The sequence below is a fragment of the Emys orbicularis genome, chromosome 1, assembly GCF_028017835.1.
Source record: "Emys orbicularis isolate rEmyOrb1 chromosome 1, rEmyOrb1.hap1, whole genome shotgun sequence".
Lineage (NCBI taxonomy): Eukaryota > Metazoa > Chordata > Testudines > Emydidae > Emys > Emys orbicularis.
This window is the reverse complement of record NC_088683.1, coordinates 139,090,658-139,113,186: the sequence shown is the minus strand read 5'-3', so window position 1 is coordinate 139,113,186 and position 22,529 is coordinate 139,090,658. Positions and strand designations below refer to the sequence as shown.

General features: G+C 43.4%; 1 protein-coding gene across 1 annotated transcript in view; it reads right to left on the bottom strand.

Annotated features, from left to right (window-relative positions):
* Window positions 1-11,213: 11,213 nt before the first annotated feature.
* The window catches only part of VWF (von Willebrand factor), a 241,098-nt gene continuing 229,782 nt past the window's right edge, over window positions 11,214-22,529 (bottom strand). Inside the window, exons 50-51 of the mRNA XM_065410272.1 lie at window positions 14,708-14,805; window positions 11,214-11,399 (exon numbers count right to left, since the gene is read on the bottom strand). Of these exons, the coding sequence (XP_065266344.1) occupies window positions 11,214-11,399; window positions 14,708-14,805 (284 nt within the window). The remainder of the gene's footprint in view (window positions 11,400-14,707; window positions 14,806-22,529) is intronic.

The window sequence follows — 22,529 nt, the reverse complement described above, 5'->3', positions numbered from 1 at the left end:
GTGCTCCCAGACCCTGAGGGCACACAGGGGACCTCTGGTGAGTGTACCTTTGTAAATATTACACATGGTTTAAAAGCAAGCGTGTTTAATGATTAATGATTAATTTGCCCTGGCAATCGCGGCCAGTACAGCTACTGGAAAAGTCTGTTAACGTGTATGCGGATGGAGCGGAAATCCTCCAGGGACATCTCCAGAAAACTCTCCTGGATGTACTCCCAAAGCCTTTGCAAAAGGTTTCTGGGGAGGGCTGCCTTATCCCGTCCGCCATGGTAGGACACTTTACCACGCCAGGCCAGTAGCACGTAGTCTGGAATCATTGCATAACAAAGCATGGCAGCGTATGGTCCCGGTGTTTGCTGGCATGCAGACAACATCCATTCCTTATCGCTCTTTGTTATCCTCAGGAGAGTGATATCATTCACGGTCACCTGGTTGAAATGGGGCAATTTTATTAAGGAGACATTCAGAGGTGCCCGTTCCTGCTCTGCTGAACAGAAATATTCCCCGCTGTTAGCCACGCGGTGGGGGGGAGGGGTGAAGTGATCATCCCAGAGAATTGGGTGTGTGGGGGAGGGGAGTTAGTTGGGTTTGTGCTGCATGTTAACCCTGAAACCGCAGCCCCTCCTTTTACATTGCAAACCCATTTTAAATGGCCAACCCAACGGGTGCTTGGTATGGGAAATGAGAGCACTACTGTCTGAAACCATTCCCACATGTTAAGAAGGTTAAAAAAGCCAAAAGACTGTGTCTTACCATGGCTGCCTGCAAGCTGAAATCTGTGGCCTGGCACTGCGTGAGTGATCTCTCACACCAAACCGGCAGGCCCTCAATATAAGAGGAAAAATGCGACCTTGTAACGAAAGCACATGTGCTGTGTAATGTGAACAGCAAAATTTAACGTGAAAGAGTGTACCCATTGTTCTCTAAAATGTGTCTTTTTTAACCACCTTTCCCTTCTCCTCCACCAGCTGCAAATGTTTCTCCTTCACAGAGGCTAGTGAAGATTAGAAAGAGAAAACGTAGGACGCGTGATGACATGTTCACAGAGCTACAGATGTCCTCCCACGCTGACAGAGCACAGCAGAATGCGTGGAGGCAGTCAATGACTGATTACAGAAAAGCACAATATGAACGAGAGGAGAGGTGGCGTGCTGAATCGCGGGATGAACAGAGCAAGTTGCGGGCTGAAGATTATAGGTGGCGTCAGCTTGCAGACAGAAGGCAAGAGTCGATGCTCCGGCTGCTGGAGCATCAAACTGATATGCTCCAGCGTATGGTTGAGCTGCAGGAAAGGCAGCAGGAGCAGAGACCGCCGCTACAGCCCCTGTGTAACCAACAGCCCTCCTCCCCAAGTTCCATGGCCTCCTCACCCAGACGCCCAAGAACACGGTGGGGGGGCCTCCGGCCACCTAGTCACTCCACCCCAGATGATTGCCCTAGCATCAGAAGGCTGGCCTTCAATAAGAGTTAAAGTTTTAAACTGCAGTGTGTCCTTTTCCTTCCCTCCTCCCCCACCCATCCCGGGCTACCTTTGCAATTATCCCCCTAGTTGTGTGATGAATTAATAAAGAATGCATGAATGTGAAGTAACAATTACTTTATTGCCTCTGCAAGCGGTGCTCGAAGGGGGAAGGGGAGGGTGGGGTGGTTGGCTTACAGGGAAGTAGAGTGAACTGGGTGGGGGGGGGGGCGGAGGGTTCATCAAGGAGAAACAAACAGAAGTTTCACACCGTAGCCTGGCCAGTCACAAAACTCATTTTCAAAGCTTCTCTGATGCGCACCGCGCCATGCTGTGCTCCTCTAACCGCCCTGGTGTCTGGCTGCGCGTAATCAGCGGCCAGGCGATTTGCCTCAACCTCCCACCCCGCCATAAATGTCTCCCCCTTACTCTCACAGATATTGTGGAGCGCACAGCAAGCAGCAATAACAATGGGGATATTCTTTTCGCTAAGGTCTGAGTGAGTCAGTAAGCTGCACCAGTGCGCTTTTAAACGTCCAAATGCACATTCCACCACCATTCGGCACTTGCTCAGCCTGTAGTTGAACAGGTCCTGACTCCTGTCCAGGCTGCCTGTGTACGGCTTCGTGAGCCATGGCATTAAGGGGTAGGCTGGGTCCCCAAGGATCACGATAGGCATTTCAACATCCCCAACAGTTATTTTCTGGTCCGGGAAGAAAGTCCCTTCCTCCAGCTTTCGAAACAGAGCAGAGTGCCTGAAGACGTGAGCATCATGTACCTTTCCCGGCCATCCCACGTTGATGTTGGTGAAACGTCCCTTGTGATCCACCAGGGCTTGCAGCAGCATTGAAAAGTACCCCTTGCGGTTTATGTACTCGGTGGCTTGGTGCTCCGGTGCCAAGATAGGGATATGGGTTCCGTCTATGGCCCCACCACAGTTTGGGAATCCCATTGCAGCAAAGCCATCCACTATGGCCTGCACGTTTCCCAGAGTCACTACCCTTGATATTGCCAGGGCAATGAAAGACCTGGTAACTTGGATCACAGCAGCCCCCACAGTAGATTTGCCCACTCCAAATTGATTCCCGACTGACCGGTAGCTGTCTGGCGTTGCAAGCTTCCACAGGTCTATCGCCACTCGCTTCTCAACTGTGAGGGCTGCTCTCATCCTGGTATTCTGGCGCTTCAGGGCAGGGGAAAGCAAGTCACAATGTTCCATGAAAGTGCCCTTACGCATGCGAAAGTTTCGCAGCCACTGGGAATCGTCCCACACCTGCAGCACGATGCGGTCCCACCAGTCTGTGCTTGTTTCCCGGGCCCAGAATCGGCGTTCCACGGCATGAACCTGCCCCAGGAACACCATGATTTCCACATTGCTGGGGCCTGTGCCTTGTGAGAGGTCTATGTCCATGTCAATTTCCTCATCACTCTCATCGCCGCACTGCAATCGCCTCCTCGGCTGGTCCTGGTTTAGCTTTGGCATGTTCTGGCTCTGCATATACTCCAGGACAATGCGCGTGGTGTTCATAGTGCTCATAATTGCCGCAGTGATCTGAGCGGGCTCCATGATCCCAGTGCTAGCTATGGCGTCTGGTCTGAAAAAAGGCGCGAAACTAGTATCTGACGGACCAGGGGAAGGAGGGAGGGAGGGAGGGAGGGGCGAGTGACGACATGGCGTACAGGTACAGGGAATTAAAATCAACAAAGGTGGCTGTGCATCAGGGAGGAACACAAACAACTGTCACACAGAATGGCCCCCCCCAAAGATTGAACTCAAAAGCCTGGGTTTAGCAGGCCGTTGATTTGACGGAGGGAGGGGGAAGCAAATGAATACAGAACAAATCTATTTTTTACATCTTAAGATGATGGTGCAGCATGACTGATAGCCCTCGGCATCTTCTGGGCGCTTGGCAGTTAGTGTACTAAGACTGATAGCCACATTTTTCCTGTATGATGACGATGGCCTTCAGGCCTATTGCACGATCTGCTGCTCAGGGAAGACTCTGCTAATGTGCGATGATCCAACTTGTAATAGGTAACTACGACTGATAGCCATCATCGTCATTGTGAAGGCAGCAGAATATGACTGGGGGGATGGGGGACTGGGGGACATACGGAGTTCCAGCCACTGCTGTACGATGACGACGGTTACCAGTCGTAATACACCATCTACTGCCAAAAGGCGAGGGGCTGGTGCAATGCAGCCCTACGGCTGCCAGCACCCAGATCGCCGATGAAGGCTACCAGTCATGCTGCACCGTCTACCGCCAAAAGGCAGTTAGCTGCTGCTGCTGTGTAGCAATGCAGTCTCACGTCTGCCGGCACCCAGATGACATATGGTGACGGTGAGCTGAGCTGAGCGGGCTCCATGCTTGCCGTGGTATGTTGTCTGCACAGGTAACCCAGGTAAAAAGGCGCGAATCTATTGTCTGCCGTTGCTCTGACGGAGGGGGAGGGGCCTGACGACATGTACCCAGAACCCCCCGCGACACTATTTTGCATCATTCGGGCATTGGGATCTCAACCCAGAATTCCAATGGGCGGCGGAGACTGCGGGAACTGTGGGATAGCTACCCATAGTGCAATGCTCCGGAAGTCGACGCTAGCCTCGGTACTGTGGACGCGGTCCGCCGACTAGAGCACTTAGAGCATTTTATGTGGGGACACACACAATCGGCTGTATACAACCGATTTCTATAAAACCGGCTTCTATTAATTCCACCTAATTTCGTAGTGTAGACATACCCTAAGTGTATATATTACATCTAAATTAATACAACATTTTTAGTGCCCAATGTGGACCCTAAAGGGTTAAATACATATATAGAGTTTGGCCCTTGGCAAACAAACAATTATTTTCAAAGTTAGTTTAAAACAAAAGTTTGTTTTAAAATTCTTAAATGTATTGAGTTTGTTTAAGAGAAGCATGCAAAGCAAACCCTTACTGTTTTTGCTTTTTTTAAAAATCAGAGAGGGTTAACAACTGTTTTAAAGTAAATTTTTTAAAAATCTTTAAATAAATGCTTTTTTAGTTGTATTTTGAGGTTTATAGTTTCTGTAATTGGCAATAATTTTGAATGTTTAATTAAAGTATTTTTAAGAAAAAGCAAAAGCTGTTCAAATTAAGTGTTTTAAATTATTGAAGTTAAAGTGCTAAAGCAGACTTTTACTGAAATAACATCTTGGGTAACCCTCTTGTTAACAAAATGCCAGCTTAATTCATGGCTGTTACTGCATTAACTGTGAATTGAATCTCAAACCACTAGAATCGACGGTTCCTGCAACACCAAACTGTTTGTGAGGGTTTTTTTCATGATTGTTTTATTTTTGCCCAATTTTTATGTTGTTTTGTTTTTGAAATATTTTTCGTAGTTCTTTTGTGTTTTTTCACAATTTTTTTCTCCAGTTTTGTTTTTGATGTCCAGGATTTTTGTTGTTTTATGCATGTGGGACAGCACAGTGTTAGTGTTGCAGATTAGTTTGCCAGGTTCAGCTAAGTTGCCATGATGGTCATGGTGGCTCACAAATGTTAGTGGCAAAACAGGTGTGGAAGGTCTGTGATAGACTAAAAATGCCTGTGAATTTTTACTGCCTTTGGGTGTTGGAAATGTCTCATGAATGGTTCCAAAAGAACATCTTATTTCTGCTTTGTAGAAGGACGCAACACATTTGGTTAAAAATTACATCAGAGCTAATTTTTTTTTTCTCCAGTTAAGCAAATTTAACCACTAATGCAAACAATTGTCACGGTTTGTGTAAATGTACAGCTTTAACTGCGTAAGTGGCAAAAGAGGGCTGGGAAGAAGTTTTTTCCATCTTTATCCATTTTGGATGTATAGCCAAAGAAGTGATAAGAGCTGGTTTGTTTTTAAACATTTTACAAACATAGAAGAGCAGCAGTTTTGAGATTTTTTTTAGCTACAAATGAAGCAAGGTGTAAGTTCTTAGCTTTAACATCTAAAAAGTGTACAAAAATTACAGTTACAATCTAATCAAGATTTGCAATTCTTAAGGGAGACACACAGACTGAATTAGTCCAAACAATGAGCCTACTGCTATAGCTCAAGCACTGTTAAAATCATTCCTGATAAATGAGAACAGTGAGAGACTGAAAATCAATGAACCAAAATTGGTATGTTGGATATTGGGCCCAGCTGGTGGACAAAATGAGGGGATGGGCTATTCTGCCCATCACTGCCTTTTGGGGTCCTTAAAGAACGAGATTTGGGGAGAAAAATTGGTTGTTGGAATGAGCATCACTATCATGGCTGAGGCCCGCACTGTCTCCTGGGACCCACGACCTTCTTCACCCCAAGCCTGACAGATGTCCTGACCAGTCTGAACTAGAGAGAGGGAGCCAGATGACATCACCACTTCCACTAACGCCTCCTGAATCCCAAACACTAACTGGATTCACAACAGAGGGGCAGCTGGGCCAAATTTGAGTCAGTTGTATTGCGACCTGGAGTGCTGGGGTCACAACACTACTCAAATTTGGCCTGGCCACTCCTCCAGTATGACAGAGGGGCAGCTGCCCAGAAACCTGCTGCCCTAGGCAGCTGCCTAGCTAAAGCACCTTGTGTATAAATCCCATCCCAAACAACAACAAAATAAAACTTATAATAACCACTCCACATGAGAGTTGAAAGCATTTATATAATCAGCTTCAGTGGCTAATGCAACAGGGAGACAATTTCTTGGCGACTCAACTCAAGTGCCTTCACAGCAAACAGCTTTTAGGCTATCAGGCTACTATCATGTGCTCAGTAAAGCCAGGGAGAAGTTGTGTGTGGGAAGGGGCTGCAGGCTGAGGCAAGGGGTTGGAGTGCAGGAGGGGGTATGGGCTCTGGGCTGGGGGGTGCGGGCTCTGGGCTGGGGCCAGGGATGAGGAGTTCAGGGTGTGGGAGGGGGCTCTGGGCTGGGGGTGCAGGAGCGGTGAGGGCTCTGGGCGTGAGCTCTGGGGTTGGGCCGGGGATGAGGGGTTTGGGGGGGGGGGTCCAGGCTGGGGTAGGGGGTTGGGGCGCAGGCTTACCTCAGGCAGCTCCCAGTCAGTGGCACAGTGGGGCTAAGGAAGCTCCCTGCCTGTCCTGGCACCACACAGGCCAATGGGACTGTGGAGCCGGTGCTCGGGGCAGGGGCAGCATGCAGAGCCCCATGGCTCCCCCACCTAGGAGCCGGACCTGCTGGCTGCTTCCGGGGTGCAGCACAGTGCCAGGACAGGTAGAGACTAGCCTGCCTTAGACCCGCAGCACCACCAACTGGACTTTTAACGGCCGGGTCGGTAGTGCCTTCTGGAGCCGCCAGGGGACCCTTTTCACCGGGCGCTCCGCTCGAAAACCGGACACCTGGCAACCCTAGACACATTAATGCACAGGACAAAGGCCAACCCAGGCCTTCTACCTGTGACACATTTTATCTCTCTTTGAGGTAGGGTGACCAGATAGCAAATGTGAAAAATCAGGACGGGGGTGGGGGGTAATAGGAGCCCATATAAAAAAAAAACACCAAATATTGGAACTGTCCCTATAAAATTGGGACATCTGGTCACCCTACTTTGAGGGTGGCAGTGGGTTGCTGGGACACTATGGGTATGTCTACACTGCAACAGAAAACATGCAGCACTGAGACTCAGAGCCCGGATCAGCTGATTTAGGCTTGCAGGGCTGAACAGTGCAGTGTAGACATTCAGGTTTGGGCTGGAGCCTGAACTGTGAGCTCTACCCACCTCTTAGGGTTTCATAGCCTGAGCTCCAGCCCGAGCCCAAACATCTACATTGCAATTTTATAGCCCCACAGTCTCAAGCCCTGAGAGCCAGAGTCAGCTGAGCCAGGCTAGCTATGGCCAGGGTGCAGGGTCTTTGATTGCAGTGTAGACTTTCTCTGTGCTCTAAAATGTAGGATAGGGAAGAGGTACCTCTGGGACACTCCCCACTTGACCATGTAGGGCAGGAAAGACATGGAGCTGCTGGGACATTTCCCCATGACTATATGGTGATAGAACCTGCTGCTAGGAAAGTTGTCCAACTACATGGAAGGGAGAAGTGAGAAAAGGACCACCAGGACACTGATTTTCAGAGGTTGGGGAGAAGAAGCCACTAAGACACTCTCCCTGACTGTTCAAAATTAATCTTAATTGCATCTTGTGTGGCACAACCGCATGGCTAGCCCATTTCTAACATGGATACTTTGCTAGATCCCACAGTCCAAATGCAACCTATGTAGAGAACATGGTGACTGACATCCAGCTTGCATTTGGACCCACTTCTCTTCACACCTGAAATGTCCATTTTTTGACTTGACTGTTTTGTTTTTTTACAGGTGAGAAGTTTGGGCCCTGAGAGCTATTTACTAGATAGGACCATGGGGGGTTATTTCAGGGTGAGTGTTCTGATGCATTATCCTCCCAGTTTAATGGCAGCGTAGTATTTTCTCATGACCTTTTAAAATGTAATTGTTTGTTGCAGGCAGTGGGCTGATGGCTATACCACCACAATTGAACAACAAAACTAGAGATATGGGCTGAGGGGGCTTGGCTGAAAAAGATTTGCTATAAAATGAGTACTTTGTATTGTACTGAAATAGGTGGCCTCTGTCAATTGGAGCTGCATGGCACCTGTACAGATGCTGACACAGCTGTAAATTCTCAGTCAGGCAGATTCTTGGCCTCCTAACGTTCCACGCTCCTTCGTCCATTCCACTATCTGGGAAATCAGGAGTCATGGATTTCACTCTGAACGTGAGAAGATTTGGACTAATCCCGGTTCCTGGTAGTCTGGTGTTCCAGAGTTTGAGACTCTCAGCTGAACAGGCCAGTCAGTTAGGCCCTGGGCTCTGTAATCAGTCATGCGTTGTTCAGTCATGGCTCCTGTGCCATGATATGGCGGAAGCTAGGCCCATTAAGAACCTAAAAGGGCCATACTGGTACGTTGAAATAGATCGATTAATGAATGGGAAGCCAGTGCAGACTGCAAAGCACTGGTGTTACATGTGATCTTTGGCCTGTCCCACTTAGGAGATATGCTGCCATGTGTTGGACAAGTTATAACTTCTCCACAGGCCTTTACCTTCAGCCCCAGATAGTGCTTTGCAGTAAAACCAACTTGGAGGTGCTGAATGCATGGATCACTTGGGCCTAGTCTTCTTCTGAGAGGAAAGGACAATGTCTTGTTGCTAGTCAAAGATGAAAGAAGGTGATTTTGATGACTTGCTATTTGGGTATCCAAGAGCAACCATGAGTCTAGCAGGACCCAGTGGCTGCACGCCATTATGACCATGTGCCCTAGAGTTTAGGCTAGTGTATTGCCCATCATTTCATGGGAAACATCAGCACACGCATTGAAATCCCCAGCGAGGATGAATCAAGAGGTAGAGAGAGCAGCGTCCAGGAGAGGAAGTCAGAAAACTGGGACAGTAAAATGTAAGGAGTATGTGGTGATAGGCTGCAGTATGAGATGGCAGGGAATGGGGAAGTAAAGGGTGAGATGTTCAAAGAAGTGGGGAAAACATCAATTCAGCCCTGGCTCTGATTGCAGTATCACTTCCTACTTCTCAGAGATGTGACTGTTTAAGCAGGGAGACATCCTGGGGAGGTAACTTCTGCAAGTTGAAAGAGGTCCAAGGGCAAGTGTCAGAGATGGCAGAAAAAGCCAGTGGCATTGTTTACAAAGAAGTGCTGATATCGTATAATGCTTAATCACACTTTGGTTCATTATGAAATACACTCAAGAGACCAAATAACCAATTTCAGTCAGGTTTATTAATATGGTAAAGGCAAAAGGTTCTATATGTTACCAGTCTCCTAAGAGCAGTCCTATGCAGCGATGTTATATTCACCTTACACAGGTGTACTCCCCCATTTATACATTTCAGCTGGTATTATTTATATGATTTTACAAGTTACCCCTCTCCAACCCTAACTTGTTTTGTTGTTCCTTCCTTATCTTTGTTCTGGATACTAACATTCCAGGTACTGATCCAGCAAGGTACTTCGCTATCTAAGATATTGAATGGATGCATCTTGATTTTTGACAACTTTTTTATCCACTTATGCCAAATGCTTACTTCTGCAAATGTGAGGAGTTATGGGATACTTAGCATAAGTGAACAGGATTATGGTGTAGGCTGGTTTACACACACACACACACACACACACACTGACAAAATGGCCAATGTTGGTATGGTGGGTCCTGTGCTTTTCTTGGCGGGGGGCTAGGACGCCACCCCTTGCCTCTGTATTGGGGCCTGCTAGTGGCCTGGGAAGATGGTAGCGGGAAGCAGGGGAGGAGTCTGGGTTTGCTCCTTGTTCTGAGCCCCAGCCCCTCTTTCCCCCTTGGGTAGGGTTACCCTCGGTCCTTGACGCTGGGGGAGGGAGTCTCCCTGCTCTGCTGGGGTAGGGTCTCTCATTCTCTGGTCTTTCAATTCTCAGCAACACGCCTCCAAACTCCAGTTCTTGCTCCTCCCTGTCTGCCTGAAGCAGGTTTTTTTTTTATTAGGTTCCTTACAGGGCTTAGCTGGCTACAGGTGCTCCAATTAACCTGTAGTAACCTTCCTTAGTCTACAGGGAACCATGCCTTAATTAGCCTAGGCTTTTCGCTCACCCACTTCCCAGCACCCAATAAGACCACTCTCCCACTGCTCCCTGGCCATGTTGTATCACAATATATATAGGCATGCATTAACTACACCATAATTGGCCTACACCATATCTATCTAATATATAATAGTTAGATAGAAGTGATGTGGATAATGCATATTATTAACATGATATATATTTATATGCTTCTAGCATCTATATTAGTGAACAGAGGACAGGACAAGGAGAGCTTTGCCATTCAGGGAATAGATCTTGAGCCAAGCAGACGTGACAAAAAATGTATATGATGGTTGGCTCACACAGAAGTTGGGGGCTTTTTTGATTAGGGAAACAAGGACTACTATGGGGTAATGCTTTGTGGTTATCTTGTGGATAGGAGACACCAGTGATGGATTGGGGAGGCGGAGGGGGGCAAAGACAGATTTAGAGGATCAATGTGAATTGATTTGGAATTGGAGCAGAAGATCCCATCACTAGAATCTCTGGAGTAACGGATGCTTGCACTGCCTGTGAATGAATAGAGAACTTCAAGGATGTCAATCAGCACCTTCCACCAGCACTAAGGAGTCTCTTTAGCATTCATTTGTAGAAACGTTGCAAAGTGATACTTGGCTGACTGAGTCATAGTCAGCTATGTTTCAGTTTGCTGAGAACATTATCATCTTTCTCTCTGAGGTATCCCATCATACCTCTCAAGCTGCTGAGGCCTAAAAGTGGGACACAATGTGTGGCAAAGGCCCCATATGAGGGAAACAAATAAATTATTTGGTCAGGAAACTTGAAATACCATGGGATTCATTTCTTCAGTGTAAATAACTCCTCCTGTAACCTCTGGTTCATATTTTCATTTTGTTTTCTTTCTTTTGAGGTAAATAATATTCAGTGATAAAAGTGAGGGGAAACCAAATTTATGTAGAACAGAGGTAACTTTGATATTAAATGAGTGACATCCCTTGAAACGAGGGACACGGTATGGGTCACACTAGCAGCCCAAATAAAACAGTCAAAAAATGCTGTTAAATAAGCTTTGCATTTATTGTTTGGTATGTTGATACAATCATTTGGAAGAAAGCAGTCTAAAGAAAGAAAGTGAGATCTGAATGGTAAATTCCTTAGCCATTAAAAATAAAGGTTAAATGAAGCAGCTTCTGGAAAGGTTTACTATGTACATTTACGAGAGAAACAGTCGCACTGCACTGCAGATGGTACTTCATGCTGCACCACTGTGCCATTGGCACAGCGCAGAGAGACGTTCACCGGAATGGTCTGAGTAGCTGAACAACAGGTGCACTCATCTTCAAGTCTATTCCTTTCAATAGAGTACTTGGTTTTGCTTCTGCATTTGCCCTGAAAGTGAAACAGATACAAAGTTTGAATCATGCCAAATAATAGTTTACTCCACAGATTTCTGATAAAGGTCCAAATTCTGCCCTCAGTTTTATCCAAGCAGCCTCAAGGAAGCTAATGGAAGTTTTTGCCAGGACTTTGGAATGGATTCATTTGATTGGTCTTCATTGGTTGTTGGTCTCATGCTTCATGTTTTCAGCCAAATGCCAAAATATTATTTCCCATCTCCCTTGACATGTTTACACATGTAAGGTAATCCTGAGCAACAGCTGATGTCACACAAACAAGCTCGTACACTAAGATATCCTAGAATGTTTACAATATTGTGGTAAGTTTGATAGGCTCAGATAACAATAGGAAACAATAGTAGTGGGGCTTTGGGCACCGTTATTACAACAATCTTTAAAGTTTGTATTTAAAAAAAGCTTGAAAAGAATTGTATTCAGCCTGATCTAATAGGGGATTGTGGACTTCAAAGTACAAGACAGGCCAAAGGCATCTTAACTTCTGTTTCATTTATTTCTAGGGCATCCATAACGCCTGTTGTCCTGCACACTGATCACCTCCATTGCTTCCCCCACACCATTCTCTCCAAACGCGTTAGTTCCTTTTCCACATTTTTCTAGTTTCTCTCTATCTGTTTTATATTCCAGCAACTCAAACTGTACACAGTATTGCAGCTGTTTTAAATTTGTTTGACTAAATGAAAATTTTTAAGGAAAGTGTCTGATTTTTTCCACAAAAGCTCTTGGTTTCTGGGTGGAAAAATCAAGGATTGGTTTTCAGCAATTTTTGGCCAAACAATTTTGGTTTTCTGCTGCTGAATTTTGACTTTTTGCCAAAAAATGAAAATGTTTCTGATTTTTTTAACAAAGTCAAAATTATCCAATGACAATTTTTATAAATTTATTTTTTATTTTCCATTTTCATCACAATTTTCTGGGGAAAAAAAATTCTCCAACCACCTCTACACAGTATTCAGTTTTACCAGTGCTGCATAAAGAGGAAAAAATTACTTCTTTGATTCCATCTGTACAATACTGTTTCTACACAACTTAATTGCATTTATGCCAAACATAATGAAAAAACCCACAAACTGAATATTCCTCTTTGATTTCTAACAAGTACTTGTCCATCCACTTGTGCTTATCCTTGTTACATTTTATTTTCCTTAATTTATACAGATCAAATTGTATCATACCAATATTTTTTACATTGTTAGCTATCCATGTTCTGTTTCTCTATTATTTACAATGTGTAAAAACAAACAAAAATAATCATAATAGTCCATGAAACAGGCCAAACTCTGTAATCTTCACTTTAGTTTTACTCAATCCTTATTGTGCCTGTAGCCCTTCCTGAGGGAAACCTACCATTGATTTGATTGCACATAACAATTTACATTGTAGCTTGTACTATTCTAAACCATTGTATAGGTTGTAATGTAAAGGTGTGTAAGTATCACTTGCTAGCATTTCTGAGATGAAATGCAACAATGATTCTGCTCTACCAATCACAAGAGGTTTTAGGAGTGGAGCTCATAAATGCGTTACCCAATTAAAATTGATCTAGTAGGCAGCCTCTGAGCACACCTGCACATGACTTAGTTGGCAGAATGCCTATCTTCCCTGTTTTGTGAATTGTAAACAGAAACAGGTTCCTCCCTGCAGCCCAGACTTAGGCATTAAACTCCAAGAGAGGGGTGGAGCTTAGCATACACCCTTGTCATCGGTGTCTCCCATGGGCTAGCTTAGGCAGCTCCCCACCTAGTTTACAGGCTTTGTGGATCACATTCTAAGGTGCCTATCTCTCCCCATGTATTGTATAGGAGCCGAGACACCTAACTCAGGCTTTGTGGATCAGTGTTGTTCCTGTGATTTTTCTAGGCACCTAAAAGTTAGGTTTTGTGACACTGAGCATCACAATGCTTAAGTCCCTTTTTCTGGGCCCACGTATTTACCCAAAATGAAATATGGGCTAGATTTCTGAATTAAAATCTTCACACTAGGAAATCTGCCCTGGATCTTTCATAGCCACACGACCCAAATAGCCACTGACTTAGTGGATAGAGATGATAATGCAGCAGTTTTCTTATTTTGGAGTTAAGCAAGTATTGGACAGCATTTCTGAACTGTTGAAATGTCCTCTTCCCTTAAGAGTTTTATGGTTTGAGAACAGCGGCTGGAGGTCTTGAAGCCCATGGGGCACATGGTCCCAAGTCACTGCACCCAACTCCACCCCTTTCCAGCTGGTCACCGAAAGGAGAAAGATGCTCCATTTGGCAACTACAGCAGTCAAAGAAATTATCCCTATGAGAGAGTGCTAAAAGAAATTACCCTCCCTAATCCCAGTGGGGTTTAAAGTAAAAATTCAGGCATAATAAAAACAGAATGGGAAGTTATTCTGTTGCAGCCAGCCTGGGAACCAAGCTTCTCATTTGTTTCCCAGTGCCATCTATCAAAGATAGAAGGGGACATCTGGAAGGAATGTTCTGCTCCTGTTTCAGATTGTATCTGCTGTATTACATGAGCGGAGTGATGGGGAGGAGAATCCCGTGGCATTACACTTTTGTTCAAATTATGGAAATTGATGGGATATGTGGAACATAAGAGCACAGTGTGTGGGCTCAAATACTGAAGTCACGTCAAATCCTACAGAGCTGTTTTTAAACCTGGGTGCTTACATGTTAGGCACCTAAATACTTATTTAGGCATTGATGTGTTGACTTAGGAGTCTAGAAGGGGATTTATGTACCTAACCTTAGAGTCACAGATTTGAAAATTGGGCCCCATAAAATTAAGGGTGACATTCATTCAAGTGCAGAAGATCCCAGCAAGGCAACTTAATATCCACATGTCTCTCCAGGAACTAGAAGCAACATGAATGGAGCTTCTGTGTATTGTAAAGTGGGTTTTCTTATCAGCCCCAAAGAGGGGGAAAAATCAGGTTAGACTAAATGGAATCAAATGTACACAGCTGAAACTCCTGCAGAGACAGAAGTCAATGTTCCATTCTGTTGAGTGGAATGGAAGCTAGTGAGAAGCCAATGACTTGCCCTTGGGTGGAATAGGGAAGCAAATTAATTCTCTTCAACAAACCTTGTTGAGATCCCTGCGCAAAGGCCATTTACCTTGGCTTTGAGCAGCGAGGGGTGAATACATGGAAGAGTCATACCTTTACCTAGCAAGAGGAGGGAAATAGCACTGCGATTTCCTACTATGCAAAAATGGAGCAAACCACTCCTTTTGAAAGTGTGTCGTGTTTTGCCACAGTTCTGTACTGACAAAATGAAAATAGATTTTTCTTACCTCACACTGGAAAATAGACACTCCATCTTCAGCCTCACAGCCATTGATATTCAGATACGTCAGCCTGGAATTTACTTGTCTGCATTCTGCTTCTATACCTACCAAGTCAAGAAAGAAGGGGAATTTGCCAGTGGTTGAAGACTTTTTACAAAAAACATTCTGGCACCATTCTCTGCTCAGTACACACAAAAATTGCCATTGGCCATATGCCATTATTAGCAAGACCCCTAGTAAAAGACGTAGATATGTTTCCATGTGGTAATTAACACAGGGTACTGTGAATATACAGTACTGCAGCCTTAAAATTCCATTGAATACCACTGAGTTCCTGCATAAACCAATCAAAAACAACAGTAAAAAAACACCTTGCTGAATGACCAGCGATATATTAAAGCCCCAAGATGGTACCTCACCTGGCTCTTGTTCCATTGAATAATATTTATTATAAATCTATGTCTTGTTATTTTTTTCCCAAATAGGATTTTTGATGGACTATTGTTAACAAATAAAAGATGTGCTCTTGCACCACTGCAGCGTTTTCAGTATAGACCTGCCCATAATAAGTTACAACCAGAAAAATACACCCCTTTCCCATTAATTAACAACTATTGAAGTCATTAGTTGTTGATCCTGATTGGCTCCCAAGTGCAAGAGTCAGGGAATATACTGCAGAAAGGGATCACATTCTTTCACTGAAATAAACACTGTGATGTTTAGCACCACTGGTATAAGAAGGTGCAATTCCAGGGGGTGTCAAGAAATGAACATCAGAAATGACTTTTGGATTGAAACTTCCCCTTGTCAGCACCAACTTTCAAAATGGCCTGACAGGGTTATTTCCTATGGAAATTTACTCTGAGATATATGTTGAATTTTGTGGCATGAAAATAATGGGGTTAAATTCTCCATTCCCACTGGTGTACTCTGGGGGTAAAAGCCTGACTTCAGTCACTGGAAGTTTTGCCATTGACTTTAATGGGGACAGGATTCCATCCTGAGCACCTGCCGTTTGGTGCTCTTGACACTAGAGGATAAATGCTGACTGTCCCTCCTCTCCGCCTCATGAAGAATCCACATAAAAGGCAATACAGGACTAGACCTGCAGAGCGTCTTTGTCGGTGGGATGCTATTAGGCTTGGGGAGGAGCCAGAGTGCTGTTGATTGGTCCCATGAAGCAGGGCTACTGCAGCCCATAGGCTGTGGTTGTTACTGGATAGCAGCTCCCTTTTCCCTCCCACCAGCCCTGTACAGATCCAGATTTTAAACATATATATTTTTATACAGAAGATAATTTGGCCCAACCACTTTATTCATTTTCCCATGCTAGCTAATGATTTGCGAAGGAGCTAATTCTCTTCTAAGTGGCCTTTCTACACACAGGAAGCAGTGGTTCTTCATTTGCAGTGTTAATACAGCACCATCGCCGTGTGTCAAGATGAACTCTTACTTTAACTCTAGCTAGCAAGTGAATCTATTCAGCGCTCAAGTCGATTCTTTATCAATTAGAATCTATTTTTACTTTCTGTATTGTCCCTCTCCACAACCATTCATTCGGACAGAACACTGCAATCAGCTGGCCAGCTGCAAATTGACCAAAGAAATATAACTTCCCTTTGATGTAGGTGTCCTCCCAGCAGCTAAAGAAGCAGCTTCCCATCTCTTTTCCAAGATAACATTCCCAGCCTTATTGCTTTTCTGCCTTTCTAGCGCTTCACAAGTGATCTGAAAAAAGCTCCACACGCGTGAAAAGTGTTGCTGGCTGCAAGGCTGGAAATGCCAGCTCACTTTCAATGCTTTAATCACTTTGTTTGATAAAATGTGTCCAAGCAGAGTGCAGACACGGACAGTCACAATAGTTGACACACATCCCATTTCAAAATAACTGTCATCAGACTGTCGCCATATCTTCAATGTTTCTTTGCTCCCAACTGAGAGATGTATTGTCCAACCACATCAATTTGGTTTATTTATTTTGGATTTCATAAGGCCACACCCCCTCCAGAGAGGTCAGGTCACATGTACATAATTTAATGAAATGGACAGTGTCAAGATCAGAAAGGGAAAAAAGGATGAATAGCAGAGACACAACTATGCTTCTTTCAGGGGTGAAAAGAAAAGGACCATCCTCTCCCTACACAAACCACCATATCCCTGAGCACCACCACTTCCTATCATCTCACTCCTGCAGGCAAAAGCCTAAGAAAAATGATAAACCCAGCACTGTTTCCTGAGGCCCAGAATAACAGGGTCTATTGGATCTGTTGGGGAGCAACTACAAGAGTGGAAGGGCACCCAGCCTTGAAAATATTCAGCTACCAACTCCCTCGTGTTGAAGACAAGGAACCATTCACACAAGCACTCGAGCTGACCTCAATTGCCTTGGCATACCACAGAGAGGGAGGATGGCTTCATAGACAGCCAGTGCCCCAGCCAATATCAGGCCTTATAGACCAGAGTCAACACCTTGATTTGCACCTTTAACTGAACAGAATCTATTTTTTTAACATTTTTTTTTTATATTGAATAGGCTGAATGACCTGGAAAGGTTATGCAACCTGTATGTCAATCTTTACAGCCACGAGAAATTGATTATTCTATTATCTGGAGTATAGGTAACAGGCTACATATTACTTTATTATATATTGTGGGCTTTGATGAATCGTTAGGCCATGACAGACATTTAATTAAAGGGATGGGATAAAGAAGGAAAATGGTGCACTAGAGGAAGATTACCATTTGACTCAAAGCCAGTAGCCTGAGTAGTGTGAAGGAGATCTGATCACCAGAGATAGAGCTTCTTTTGAAATTAGGTGCGTGAGACAGGGAGTGAGTGAATGTGTGTAAATGACATGTAAGGTAAATATATTGTGAAGACTGAAGGGTTAGTATTTATATAGTGCATTTACTATAAATGCTAAGGATTGCTTTTCTTCTCTCTGATCTTGACTGTAAATTTACAGGCTCAGATGTTCCAAGCCAACTAGAACATTTAACCACACAATTAATTTCCATTAGAGCAATGTGGCTAACGCCTTTAGGTAGTTTTTAAAATCTCAAGCTGCTTGTTTGTGATTTTTCTATTATCCTGCATACAGTCTGCTCTTAAATATATCATTTTAGATATATTTCAATGGATATTAATATATCCATTGAAATATTGGGACTTACTGCATAATGACTGACAACTGGGATGATACTTATTAAGTTGCAGTCATTAAGTGTCTTTGGAGAGAGTGAGAAAAGTGACCTCCTGCACCCTAAACAGAAAGTTCAGGCCACTTCCTTTTTTTATTTTTTTCCCCGACTTTAACCCACCCCAGCAATGAGATCTCATGTCAGAATCACCATCCTTCCTTCCACTTACCACTAGAAGGGAATCCCTTCCAATCATATCAGTCTGTATAAAGTGGCCTCAAGTAAGTTAAGGGCTGTTATAAAGAGGATTATGATCAATGGTTCTCCATGTCTGCTGAAGGTTGGACAATAAGTAATGGGCTTAATCTGCAGCAAGGGAGATTTAGGTTAGATATTAGAAAAAACTTTCTAACTATAAGGAGACTTAAGCTCTGGAATAAGCTTCCAAGGGAAGTTGTGGAACAGGTTGGACAAACACCTGTCAGGGATGGTCTAGGTTTATTTGGTTCTGTCTCTAAACAGGGGGCTGGACTTGATGACTTCTCAGGCCCTATATTTCTATGATCCTATTATTCTAATACCAATGTTTAATTGGCTGGAGGGTTCATGTCTGAGTGACAAACGCATTCTTTTCCCTGAAGGGGGTCAGCAGTCCTTTCCATGACTGCTTTGTCCAGGCCAGCACCTGGTGGTGACACTAGACAAGACAGGCTGTCCTTAGTGAGTCTGGGAGCTACAGAGTCAGGGAGAACCACAGGGTCAGTCTGTTTAAAGTGGCTTCAATCAACAAGCCCCTTTATATTAATTATAACCAATTCCCATCTCTTCTCTATCATGAGGGACTCTGTACACGCCAGCCTGCAGAAACAGGCATGCTGTCTCTGAAACACTTTCAAACTTTGTCCATCTTGGGAGCAAATGACCAGGATGAAGGCTCAAACCCAGGTCTCTCACATGTGAGTGAAGAATACTAGCACTAGACCCCTAGGGATGGTTAACCTCATAATATAACAGGCTGCTCACAATTCACTTTGATTACTGGGTTTGGTTTACTGTGCTTCACATAGTAAGAAAGAATGTAATTTCAAAGATAATAGGTTTCATTCAGCCTTAAAATATGCTGGCTCCTGCCCATGGGAGTGGAGAATATGCCAGGAAGAAGACTGCAGTGGAGAAAGACACCTACAAGCTTTGCTCCAGAGCTAGTCAGTGCCAACGTAACAGTGGATGGCACAGGCTGGAAGATGGCATGGCCAAGGCTGATTCAGCACTTCCCCTCTACAGGTGATGCTTCTTAGGAACCAGAGTCAGAATTCAAAATCGTTCTCTCCTGGTAGCACCTAATGGCAAAGACAGCCTGGGGGCAAATGCCACCTGCCCTCCCTGGATGTGAACCCTCCCTTGGGTAAAGTAGCCCCTGCTGGCACAGAAAGGTGTAATTTTCAACCCTACACCAACAGATGTGAATTCATTTTTTGACATCTGTAAAACATATGTAGCATGGTTTGGAACTGGGATTTTTCTCTGTATTTTCCTTACAGTATGCAGTATATTTCCCCACTTAGTTAATTAAAGTCTGTAAGAGATATAGAGAACAGATATGCCTTGAATGATTAATAACCATTAATTCCTCCTGGCCCTCAAAAATTAGAAAAGCTATCCATCTCAGTTTATTCCAAAATAGTTTCCACCTAGGAAGTTAAGACAATAAGAACATGGTTCATATCATGTGAGACACTTTGTCTAAGGACACACAGATAAGCTACAGTTGGGAGTTCCACTCCCCAAGAATAGAAACTAAAATGGCACTGTTAATCGCCTAAGCAAGAATCTCTCATAATTTGCATATGGACAAAATTTCTTCCTTCCTCCCAAACTAGCTAAAAAGAACTCCAAAAAGTTGCCAGGCAAGGTTAACATCCTAATTTCCTACGAAAAGTGTCCCACTTCACTTTGCGAGTGGGTCAAGAGATGAGTGGGGAAGATGCAATTTAAGCAAACTAGAAATAACCTGCTGTGAGATCCAAGGTTACCCCAAAAAATCCAAACCATATTTTCACCCCCAACTATAAACTATACATATGTTTGCCTTGTAAATCAAATATCATAGATAATCTGTTTTGTCCCATCAGTTTGTCTTTGACCCCAAACTTGAAACTGCGCGTTTTCTTGCTTTGTGAGTCAGATCTACATCTCTTTATATGTGGATAACATCTCTCATTCAATTTCAAATTCTAGATAACATGCAATGTTTATGTACAATCAAAGAATGTATGAAATAGGTCCATCAAGTTTGGAAGATTATAAGGCATTATGCTTGTTTCCATTGGAAATAACTGTGGCCCTTTAGAAGTAATAGGAATTGTATGGCACAAGGAAGAAGGAATGCTGAAAGATTTAAACCAATATGTACCTTTGGATCATTAAAAGAAATTGCTTAAAAAGGAGAAATTTCCAATTAATAATATGGGCTAATATTGAAATACAAGCTTTGAAATGGATCAAACATAAAAAGCCTCCGATAAGAAAAGGACTGGAGAAATTTTTTATACCCCATCACCATCTACAAGATACCGATGGAAGCAGCAGAGAAACTGAGAGCTGAAATCTGAGCACTCAGTTGGCACGCGTCCAATAGAAATAAGAGGGAGCTTCCCTCCAATGAGTCCTAAAGTCAGGGCATATAAAACTGAGGTCACCAATCATGTTAGACCCTGAGTTGACTGAACCGACAATGCTGCAGAATCCCCAGTGTGATGAATGCCAGGACCGGTCTCATGGAAAGGACTCTCCTCACATCCCAGGGTTAAGAGGATAAGATGAAGTGATGAGATTTCATTTCAAAGATTGTATTTCCCTTTCTGTTCTTTAACATAAAAAAACTTCAGGTTATCTTGATTACGTCTACACTCTCTAGCAAGACACCAAGTAACCCTGTTTTAGATTTTAACTAATACATGCTCGTCATTGTAAACCCAAGCAAATTGGCCTAAGAGAGGTTTAAAACAACAATTTTAAGCAATTGTTTTTCATATTCTAAATTTGTCCCTTTTGGTCCAATCCATTTAAACAGCAGGGACCACGTGCTTTAAATGTGCCTTGAAGACAAGTATATCCTTGGAAGTGTGATAAATGTGTTAGGGACTAAAGAATTGAGCCCCTCTTTTTCTCTGCCTCTGGCACATAATAATCTAGTCTCCTGTGGGCTGTAATCCTTTGGTCTCATTTCAGTTGTGGGGTTTAGTGTGTGGATGCAGGGTGGTGTCGGTGGCCTTTGATATACAGGTTCAGACTAGATAATCAGGTGGTCCCTTCTGGCCTTAAACTCTATGACTCTATGGTCATCAGTAAATGTAATGAGAAATCTTGGTGATTCGCATTGTTCCTTGGTATAACTGTGGAGTCTCAACTCTAGTCTGTGATAATTGTTTGCAAGACTTGGCTGTATCTACACTTGAGTGGTGAATTGTTGATTGTTTACTAAAGTGGTTCTGGGTGAATTAATAAAGTGTTTAACTGTCCTGAAAAGAACCCAGTGTTACAATTAGTAAGCTAGCTCCCTGGATTCAATAAAAAGGTCTTATCCTATTGGATTCCATTCTATATTGGCTATAACACTTATCTAGTTTGTTAGATTTCAGGTCTAAGATCTAATTGGCATCTTGGTACATTCATAAAAATTGACACACACACACACACACACACACACACACACACCTTTCCCACTTACAAGTCTCCCTCGATCTTTTAAATATAATGTGGAAATGTGTAAGGGTTAATAGACAATTTTCAATATTAATTCCTTGCTTGAAGCCTGGTAGATAAAAGCCCTCTTAACTAAATTACCTGTGTGAGCCATTCAGCCATAGTCTATTATCTCAATAGCTTCCTGACTTTTATTTCTTAAACCCGGAACTCACTGATATGTAGACAGGCCATGGAAGCAAATGCTCGGAGTTAACTTCTCCAAAGTGGTATATTGTTACAGCAATTACTGTGGTTGTGCAGTGATGGTCTGCTGTGCTTGCCATCTTTTATTTATTAGCACATGCCCAGAACAAATAAAAGAGAGAACAGAGGGCACACGAGGTGCTGACATTTTGACCTTAGAAAGGAGTCTTTTTTTGTTAAGAGCTAAAATAACTTCATAATTATTCACCAATTTATTTGCAAAGTTGCAAATTTAAAGCCTTTATGTTCATAGAAATATTCAAAGGTTAGTTTGGGGGATAATCGCACAATTCTGCAACCCTTATTCATGCAAACAAACCCTGGAATAGCCCAGCTGAAATGAATGGCATTATTTATGTAAGGATCACATGACTAAGGGTTTGCAGGATTGGCCAAAACTGTTTATTCTGAGACCCAGTCAAACTATTCATTATGAATACACACTTGTTATGAATTTATCTCACTTTCTGCTTATTAAATCATTCATGAACAGATCGTGATTTCCATATTTATTATTCAGTTTTCAGTTTTCACTGGATTGTTTTACTAAATAATTTTAAGCCTATTGAGTGCTCACAAAACATTTGCTTCATATAGTCAATATCGGGTTGACTGATTGATCACCCAGTTTGTGTGGAGATGTTCCTGATCTCTGGCTAAATTACTGAAATTGTTTCAACAGGAAAATACTGAATGATGAATAATAAACATTCATAATAAATTTTGGAATGACTGA